At 43.1% G+C, this 10,530-nt stretch overlaps 1 protein-coding gene across 1 annotated transcript in view; it reads right to left on the bottom strand.

The window, feature by feature from the left end:
- Positions 1–163: 163 nt before the first annotated feature.
- SETD5 (SET domain containing 5) overlaps positions 164–10,530 on the bottom strand; it is an 84,290-nt gene continuing 73,923 nt past the window's right edge. Inside the window, exons 20-25 of the mRNA XM_011952223.1 lie at positions 9,154–9,210; positions 6,805–7,275; positions 4,258–4,559; positions 3,143–3,276; positions 2,568–2,656; positions 164–2,225 (exon numbers count right to left, since the gene is read on the bottom strand). Coding sequence (XP_011807613.1) covers positions 1,617–2,225; positions 2,568–2,656; positions 3,143–3,276; positions 4,258–4,559; positions 6,805–7,275; positions 9,154–9,210 — 1,662 coding nt within the window. The 3' untranslated portion in view covers positions 164–1,616. The remainder of the gene's footprint in view (positions 2,226–2,567; positions 2,657–3,142; positions 3,277–4,257; positions 4,560–6,804; positions 7,276–9,153; positions 9,211–10,530) is intronic.

Below are 10,530 nucleotides of genomic sequence, written 5' to 3'. Positions count from 1 at the left end.
TCTCAGCATTAAAAAAAAAAAAAAAAAAATCTCCCCTCATTTGAGCAAACACCTGATTTCGATTTTGAAAAGTGAAATTTTGTAACAGTCACACACAAAGAGAGAAGACTGTGCATATGATAGTTGTAGGACAGGGTAGAAAAGAAGGGGATGCAAGAGGCTGGGGGAGAAAAGGAAAACAAATTAGAGGGAAGGAAGGAGGGAAACTCACAGTATTATCTTGTCCAAAAGAAAAGAAGGTCCACTGCAGCACCAGGGATTACACCTGTCATATATTCACTACCCCTACCATGGTTATAACTGAATACAAAATTAGATAAATAAAAACACGCCAGATATTACAGTAAACAAGTGAAAGAAATAAGCTGGCAACCATATGGAATTTAAAAAGATTGTGTACCCCACCTGGGCTGGCTCCAGGGCTCCTCCAGGGGTGTACAACAGGCACAATGCACTGATGGGGAGAAGCCGGTCTGCTCTCGTCTCTCATCCAGAACAGTGTTAGGGGTGTGGGTGGCTTGGTAACTCTTTCACTGGGCCCACTCTCACATAAGCATCCCCCAAAGAAATGTGGGGCGGGCCCACACACAATCACAGTCCTGTCGGTGCCACTCCACAAACCTATCTTCCCACTCTTACCCTGCAGTCACAAGTGCATGCTCCCCAATCATGGAGGCGGTCCTGCTCATGGGATCATCAACTCCTGATTAATTGGGAGTAGAAAAAATAAAATTCGAAGCATTCCCAAACCACTCGGTATCCTTCCTAATCAAATTTATTGCCAAAAGCTGGTAAGTAGCAATGCAACTGGCCTACATCCTGTCTCATTCCTCTTTTCCTTGTCTACTTACTTCATGGGTTACTGAGCTGCGAAATAGCTTGGGAAGGGGGAGTAGGATAGCAACAGTTGGAGGCTCAATCTACTCAGATAATCTGCTCCCAAATAATCAAGAGCTGACCATGAGCGTTTCTTCGAAGAGCCAGGCACCCTCCAGTCGGTGCAGGTTCCAAGCTTTACTATCCCTGCCTATTTCTTGATGATCTTAAGACACAGATAGGCAGTATTCTTGGTGGACACACATTGGCCAGATACCTGCTTTTGGAATGGTTGTCTTAGGATGAACATTTATATACCTACCTTTTTTCTTAAGTGCATAAAACCCTAACAGTACTCAGATGGCTTGGGGCTTTTGAGATTGGCTCTTTTCACTTTTTTTCCTTTGAAAACTTTTTTTTTTTTTTTTTTTTTAATTTAAAAAGATGTCCTCACTGCACAAGTGACTACAGGCTACAGGCAAGGATGGGAGACAGAGGCTTCAACACAACTCATTGCACTTAGAACCGTTACTAACTGAAACACCATTTGCTTGTCAACAATGTACCCTTGACAGCAGGGAGAAACTTCTTTATAGTCTCTGCTTCAGACAAGATTTACATCTTTCTCCAAGGCCAGAGGCCAATTGTGACCACAAGTCTTGTTTCTTGTCCACCAGACCCAATCCTCTGGCACCTTGTATCCCCCCTTCCCCAGCGATATGCTCGGCCTAGGTTCCAGAGGCAGCTGGAAGGAAGCAGCTATGGGCTCATTCAGTTCTGTTTGCCCAAATCCAGAAGCCCTAGGAAAGTCCTGTCTGAGTCTTGACTCCTGACCCTTGCAGTGGCTGGAGTCGGTACTGGTGCACACCCCCACTCCCACGGTGTGGGTAGTGCTGTGAATTGGAAACCGCAGATACCCTGGAGGCCTGGTAGACAGCTGACTGCCCAGCACTGGGCAGACTGATAGTCCGTAAGTCTGATGGCAATGATGACCTAGAGTTCTGAGGAAAGGAGGTGGAACTCAGAGTTCCTGTGCTGGACTGAGAAACCGAGTCTGAGGTTGGCGAGTCTGAGGGTCCCTGCAGGGTAGGGCTAGCAGCACTAGAAGGGCAGCTCCTCCTTGGAAGACTGCTGCCAGTGCTGTTTCCAGAATGTGGCTGGCTGCTAAAATACCCTGGTGTCCCCGTAAATGGGGCCAACGAGTCTGTGGACACAGGGTGGGCGGGGCTGGAATAGGATGTGGAAGAGAGGGATGATTCTGAAGAACCGTGAGAGGGGGGGTTTCCAGGTCTCAGTGCAGTAGTTCGATAACTGTATCCTGGAGATTGTGTAGGATGTCCTCTGAAGGGGGAGGAACTCTGCTGAAGGAGGCTTTGTGATTCTGTCCGAGGACTATCACACTGCAGGAGCTAGCAAAGTTGGGAGGAAAAGAATAAGGAGGTGAACAAGTCCCTTAAATGGCTGACTTTTAATATAAATGGTGAACATTTATAATACCCTATGTTTTTTTTTTCTTCATCTTTTAACCATGTATTCTTTTTAGGAAACCAAAGGCAGTAAAATGTCTGTCTTTGATCACCTTATTCATTTTCTGGCATAATTTATTACCTGAAGGCAAGCAGATGATGACTTATTTCCAAGGTTGCTGAAACTATATGCAAAGACAGCATCTCAATGGCAAAGGATGGCCAGGACAATTTGGAACCCAGAACGCACTCCTACATCTAGATATCAGCAATTTCTCATCTCACCTGGTAGCTGTATCTGGAAGGGCTGTAAACAGTTGCTCCTTTAGAGAGTGCTGAGCTCAATGTCTCTGGACCTTCTCCATCTGCAGGGTCTGGAAGGTAACACATAAAAAAAAATCAACTTGGCTTCTTAGAATAAGTAAGAAACAGCCATTGTTCATTCAAATCACCAATGCCATCACCAACCCATGTTGCTCTCTTTGTGACAAATTGGGTGAGTGCAGCATGCCAGAAGGGCAAAAGGAGTGGTTAATTATGGGCTATGTTCTAAATGCCTGATCTGATTCCCGTCTCCTTCTTTCTCTTCATCCTTCATCGAGGTAGATTTCCAGGACTTTGGAGAGATGAGAGTTACAGAAAGGTATTCCTTGGGGAAAAAAGAGCAGACAGAGAGCAAGCAACGCTAGATCTTACAAATGTTGTGGCCCAAATGACCATAAGTGGGCTAGAACCTAGCATACGGCAGAGTCCAACTGCATCAGAAACTGACTCACCTCAACTCAGTACTCAGCATGAACTGTACAGGACTTGGCTCATGTGTCCCTGAATGTGGTGGCAGTAGAAGGCCATGGGCTCACCTGAGTCTTTCTCTGTGATGTTACTCTCCCACGTGGGAGAGGGCTCTCCCTTTGGGGCCACCCTCACACTGCTTCGGAGGACCTTAGGGATGCTTCCTCCTTCTCGGAGTCGTTCTACTGATGTGGGAACCATCCTGTAAAGGCAACAGGGTGCAAGTTCAAGCCACAGGACTTAACCAAAACAAATGAAGCCCTAACCAAGATGCACAGTGTATTTTCTTAAAACATCCTCTTACTTAAACAACACTTTCTTCAGAACCAATTTAAATAAGGTATTTCCTCTGCCTCCAACTATGTCAGGCACAAAAGAGAAACATCATCATCATCATCATCATCATCATCAACCACCACTTTTAACAACAACAACCACTTTTAACAACAACAACAACAACAACCACTTTTAAAGAAAAAGAAATCAAGGAAAAAGTGGATTAAAGATGTCAACTTCCTTAACCCCCATTTAAAAATGTTAAAATTTCTCCTTTGGGAACTTATGTGCCTGATACATAGTAGTGGTTTAATAAAGGTTTCATAGATTAATGAACATTAAACATACGAGCCAGGACTCTTCTTTCTCAGACTTATTTTTTCAGTTCAAGATCCCTGAACTCCTGTGGTTCATTCTCTATTTCACACATTTGATCCTCAGTATTTGCCACCAGTATTATTCATTTTTAAATTTGTGGTCTCCCCTAAACCAGACAAGTCCTTTCAGAATGTCTTCTTGCTCTGTATATGCTAACTATGTGGAAGAGAGACATTTGTTGTTAATTCATGTGGAACTTGGCTGGATTCTTGACTCACCTTTCATGTGAAATGAGAAATAGAAGAGGCAGTATTAGTGCCCACCAAATAAAAGAGCTCATCTGCATCCATAACTACATGTCATCCAAAGCGCTGCTCCACAGGCATGTTGGTAATTCTTAATTCTGCAAAGCTGGGGGGTTGCAGCTGACACTATTAAATCAGCTGAACAGGACAGATGGTACTGTTGGCTGGCTGTCTCAGATGTTCCCATCAAGTGTTCCCATAGATTTTAGGTAAAACGGGAATGATCCTAGATATATACTCCCCCCACCCCCAATTTAACTATAAAACATCAGATATAAACTTACCACCTACTGCTGATATTCTCTTGAGGTCTGCAGTGAGATGAAGAAGTGCCTCTGGAATCTGATGGGCTTACCGCCTCCAAATGGGACATAGAGGAATGAGATGGGGAGAATTTTTTGTGAGGGGAAGATGGGGTTCGGGCTGAGGATCCCTGCACACCATGGGCACCAGTGTCAGAAACAGAGTTACTGCTGCCTTGCCCAGCTCCTGCAGACTTGCTTTTGCTCTGGGCAGAGTCACCTCCCCCACCAGCAGAATTTTCCTTTGCTTCTTGTTTCCGTTTTCGGTACTCCAGCAGGGATACCTAGAAAGGAAAAAACAAACAAAAAACAGTACTCTAACTGGATATCATTAGTGGATCACTAGCAACAGGGAAAGAAGGAAAGATGGTACCGTAGTAAACCACTAGCCAAGCCACGCCAACAAAGCAGATACCAACCCTGACAACTTTTTTTGGGGGGTGTGAAAGAGATCTGAGCACAGCTACACATTTAAGACAGCTGGAAACTGGTAAGAAGAAGATAATAAACTAGGAGGTAAGTTTCTAAAGAATGTTTGCCAATTAGACCACCACGCTTTTTTCTGTCTTCAGAAAAACTTGTGAGGCTACTGTTACACAGTAACAGAAGTGTGCTATCATAGTTATTTGCAACAATGGGAGTACCCAGAGAAGGGAGAATTGGAAGCTTGTCTAGTTTAAAAAGCCTCCAGGTTACTCTGATGGCTCTTCTGCACTCCTTGGGAGCCCGCTGTTTGAGAGCATGAGAGAGAGAAGCAGGGAGAGGAGAAGAAGGAGATGGAGGAGAGGGAGGTAGAGAGAGAGAGAGAAGGAAAAAGAAAGAAAAGAAAAAAACCAATGCTCCAGGGTACTTAAATATGCTCAATTTTTCAAGAAATAAATAGGAATTTATTATTGTTTCTGTCTTAGACATAGATGTAATTAATGTAAAAAGAGGAAATTATTTCCAGTTTATACTTTTAGCAAGCTAGCTCTAGAAAACAACTTGCTAACTTCTCCCCAACTTCCCCTTCATCTCCCTAACACTTGCTCATTCTTTTCTGACAGCAGACCCCCCACCCCACCCTGCTGACCATAATCCCTGCCCTGCCTAGTACACCTCCTCTTTGTTGTTCTGACACACTACTTACACAGGCCGTAGAATTTACTACCGTGTCTTGATTGCTCCCTGACTAAACTATAAGTTCTAGGAGGGCTTTTTATCTTAAACATCCAGCACAGAATTTGGATATGCTTAAATATGCCCAATAAATTTCAGAAGTGTTTCTGAAATAACACACTATGATTTCCATGACTTTTGCACATAGTAAATATTATAAAACCAGAAATCTAAAGATTGTTTTCATCTTTGTTTCTGGTAGTCAATGCTGTTCATGCAACAATCTTTGAAATCAATTACTATCCTAATCCAAACTATCTGCCAATGTTTCCTCCTCCTTCTATCCCCTTAGGGTTCTCATTTTTCTGTGCAAATGTAACAAATATAGCCAGTTTTGCATATGCATTTTCTATACATAATTTTGGAAAGAAGTTAATAAATTCTGGTAATGAGTATTATTATAATGAAAACATAAAAAGCCACTAGGTTTCATTTCAATGAGGACTCAACAGATGTTTGGCCATTACATGGTACTGTCCCCTACACAGGACATTCAGCATCCCTGGCCCTGCTCAATAAATGCAAGTCACTGGGATAATTCAAAACACTCCAACACATTCCCAAATACCCTTAGTTGAGAACCATTTATACAAAAGCACATTTTTGGCTTTGTGACTTCTAGATCAGGCATTACTTAGAAGTGGAGTCCCCACCCATTAGCAAGCTCTCTATGGCCTGGCCTGGCCCAGCCCAGCACTCTCTGCACTTTCCTTCTGGCTCTCCCAGCCTTCCACGTGATACAACAACATCCAACTGTTTGCACCACACTGCATGCCTGCTGCCCGCCCAACGGAGTGCCACGTAATTACCTGTTCTACTCCCTCTACTGTAACATGCCTCACCCTCATTTGTTGGTTGGCTGACTCCTACTTATTGTTTGAGATTCAGCTAAATCAGTAACCTGCCACCTCTCTCTCTAGCCTTATCTCTCAAACTGGGTAGTATCCTGGTCCTTCCATTTACTAGCTGTGTGACCATGGGAAAGTTACTCAACTTGCCTTAGTTTCCTCATGTGCAAAATGGAAAACTGCCTATCTTATAGGCTTACTGTGAGGATAAAACACATTTAAAGAGCTTAACACAGTGCCTAGAACTTGGGACACACTAAATAATAGGTAAAATTTCTTTTTCACTGTTCTAACCTCTCATTGTCTAGCAAGTGTATGGCACATACAGGCGTTTACATTTGCTGAATATTTACAACACTCACCAAGTTGTACTGAAACAGCCTGTCTTTCACTGGATATGGCAGAGACTATGTCTCACTTGTTTGAGAGTAGTGCAGAACACACAGCAGAAACTTACGAGTATTTACTGAATTACTTGGTTAACATTCTTGAAAAGTTCACCGATACAACATGAAATACTTACTTTTTTCCTCTGTGGTGGGTTCTGGGGGGCAGATGGGACTCCTTCACAGGCCCTTTCACCACCAGGTGACAAGGATCCACGAGAGAGGTCTTTCATTAAGCCATGTTCATATCTGCTGGAAAATCCTTCTGCAGGCGAACAATATCCCCCATCCAAATGTAAAGGCTTCCTATCCCCCACTAGAGGAGAACCTCGATACAGTCCATCTGCTCGAGGCATAGCGTTCAAAGGGGAGTAGGCATACATCAAGTTGAACTCTGTCCGAAATGCCTGGTCTGAGTTTCTCACGAGGGTCTGATGTCCATCTCCACTTCTGCTTGGGAAACCAGTCTCAGAAGTGGGTCCGATGGAGGGATGAGGAGCCAGGTCAGAATGACCAGAGTTGAGTAGGGAAGGTCTATCAGCACAGCTGTTAGTGTTGGAGTCAAGGTATCCTACTTTTGCCAAATCCAGGTCTTTTCGGTGACAAAGCTGAAAGAATAAAAATCAACGGAGACATGGGGTAGGGGAGAAAGGAAAAAGTCAAAGGGCAGAAAGGAGGGGAGAGGGACACAGGTGAACAGGGAAAGATAAGAGGGATGGAAGTAGAGCAGATAAAGCCATTATATTCTGTAAAAGTCCCATGTAGCAACAGTGTATATAGGCCAGAGTACTAAAGAATCCCGGCCTTTCCCAAATTGCTTTCAAGTCTTTCTGGATGGGAAATACTGGGAAAGTTAGGTAATTGGCTAAATGTGACTATTTTGCCTGCTTAGCCTTTCATCAGGTTGCTGAGTCACCTTGTAGTACACTAAGGGACAAGTGGTATAATAAGGAATTTACCTTAGCCCCATGTACACTACAAAGGTGAGACTGGTGTCTTAAGATAACTGGCTTCTGGGGTTATCAATTTCTAAATTAATATTGATGCAAGGTGGGGGGGGAGGGAAAAAGGTGGAGGAAGAATAAAGTAGACGGAAAGGCAAGTATTTAAGTTACTGGTTCAGTAAAGGAGGATGGCATTAAAGACATCAACCAACCAGTTCTTCACTCACTTTCACTGTTAAAGAAGGTGTGTTTCTCATACAACTTTCTGGCCACTCAGTTCTTCTTTCTTTATCCTCTAATGTATGTCAACATACCACAAGACCACTAATGCTCATCACTGCAGATTCTGAAATGCTGAAATGTACCAAAAATAAACCCCACCTACTATTTGGTTATCATAACCTCCAAACTTCCAACACTAGGTCAACTACAGCTAACCGCCTACAAAGAATGGTACCAGAAAACCAGATACCATACCATATCAGTCTTCAAATTATGCTATCTTAGAATCTTTCAACAACTGAGGAGAGAGAGCTTTACTTTCCTAATAAGCTAGAGTCAAAACACCAAGAAAATCTCTAATATACTAGTGGAATACAACCTTTTTCAGTTTCACATTAACCTATGAACTACTACTGATTCAGAACTCACTAGACTGTCACTGAATTACGCCCTAATTTTTTATTGGAAGGGGGTGGGGTTAAAGTTCAGTTGAATATTTCTGAGAGACTCTAACTTTCTCTTCAAGAGAAAAAAGGTCCCATGTATTAACAGATTCAGAGTTCATTGTTATTACATCTGAAAGCTTAGAATAGAAACTCTAGCACTAAAATCTGAGTTTGACATATCCACAGCAGACGGGTTTGTGAGAAAACCACTCTACTGATATCCTAAGAGATAACACTTGTATAGGAACCATATCCTAACCATTGCAGAATGGTGGCCTGTGACACAAAGCCAGGGACTCACTTGGTTTCCTTGTGCACCCAGTAAGGAGCTACAGAGAAAATGCAGGAAAGCTGAAAGACAGAACGACTTTCCCTTCCTGAAGAAGCTGCTCAATCTATCAACCAAAGGCCAAAACATCTGGTTTATAGAGCTGTTAGATTAACCCTAAACAAAGCATAAGTCACCACCCAACTCAAAAAACAGCTCTTACCAACTTTTGACTCAATTTTCCTTATTTATTAGCCTTTCTTTAACAAGGCTCCTACCACATATCAGCATCTTGACTTCTAGATTCTATTCTTTAATAGAACTCCAGCCACCCCCTCCCCCAAACAACAAAAACCAACCCCACCAAACACACACACACCACACACTCACACACACCCCTACTTCATTTTCCTCCGTCTACATTGACAGGCCTGTGTAGTCACAGTCACACAGGAAGGCTCATTTAACTTAACTGTGACTGAGTGGCCGCCCTCCAGCCCATCACCCCACTCACTCAGATCCCCAGCCCTCCCCACACACTCAGGAACACATTCATGAACACTCACTCTCAGCCTCCAAGTGTGATTGAGATGGTGTGATAACTACCTCGGGTGACAGGGACTCGGGCCTATGCGCAGGGGAACTCTCAGGGGAGGATATGTTCTAGAGGAGGGAAAAGCATCTTGTTATTATTCATCTACTCGAAGTCAAGAAGCAAAACAAAACAAACAAAAAATAAAAGCAAGCATAGATGTTAGCCACAACTTTTTTAGGGGGCGAAGAAGTTGAATAAGAATGCATAGGGGAAATAATTAACTGCAGAACTCATCTCGATGGACAGAATGACTTGTTAAAATGCTTCCTGGTATCTTTGAAAGCATTTAAGGATAAATTGGTTATAATGTTTCATGCTGTAAGTAAACATCTCAAGCACATATAAGGAAAGAGTTAGACTGGTGAAATTTTAGTTATACGTCTTTGTATTTTACATGAGAGTTTAGCAACCTATAGTATTTGTTATTGAGGGGCACCCTACCCCTTATTCCTCCTTAGATGGACCTTGTTCCTTCACCCAATGCCTCTTCTGCTTGTCACATTTCTTTATTCTCTTATATGCCTCAGGTCCTCCCACTGCAATCCAGGGGGAGACGTTAGTGTGCTGGGGGCTGACCTGGTTAGGGAGATGGCCAGTTCTTCTTGAATGAGTTACAGGAAATGTGATTGATGGAATCCCTAGCTCACAGGCTAGAGGTGGTTCTAAGCATAATCTAATTAGACCTGAGCCACCCCTATTAATGTTATTTTGTAAAATCCATTGTACTTTGGGCAACAGAGCAGAAAAAGCATGTATGTGTATACTTAAGTCCCTGCATCCTATAGAGGGTAGGATTTCACCTTGGGACTTTCAGGTGAGGCAGCACTCCCATAACAAACAGAGACTGAGCAATGAGCGCTTAACGGAAAGATGTAAATGGGAACACGTGAATAGAGTGATGGTGGTAGTGTGACAGTAATTCAGGGGTGCTAGGGCTGAGGTAAGGAGAGGGTGCCTAATGTAGACTCTGAATAACTGTGGTCTAGGTGGCAGGCATATCCTGAGGTAGGGGAAATGAGGCTGCTTCAGCAAAGCAGGGTTTTGGCTGTGAATTTTACTTGGCATGGAGAGTGAGTGGGTGGTGTACATCTATGTGTGAAATGGTGAGTGGAATATGGCTGAGTGGAATATGGCTGTCAGGGCAAGAAAAGGAGGGGAGGCTTATTCTGGCAGAAAGGAGAGGCTAACTAAGCTTGCCCTCCCAATGTTGCTTCCACTGTTCTTTCTAGATGCTTTCCCCTCCTGAAAATCTTGTTCTGTTCTCTTCTACTGTTTATCTTCTTCCCTTAGCACTTAAGGCTTCTTACCATTTTCCTGAATGCTTTTTTCCTTTTCAAAAATATCCGTCCCCAAACTAATATGGTAAAGTGGTATTTTTTTTTTTTTTT

This window comes from Colobus angolensis, unplaced genomic scaffold (assembly GCF_000951035.1).
Source record: "Colobus angolensis palliatus isolate OR3802 unplaced genomic scaffold, Cang.pa_1.0 Scaffold34, whole genome shotgun sequence".
NCBI classification, from domain to species: Eukaryota; Metazoa; Chordata; class Mammalia; order Primates; family Cercopithecidae; genus Colobus; species Colobus angolensis.
This window is presented reverse-complemented; position numbering and strand designations above follow the sequence as displayed.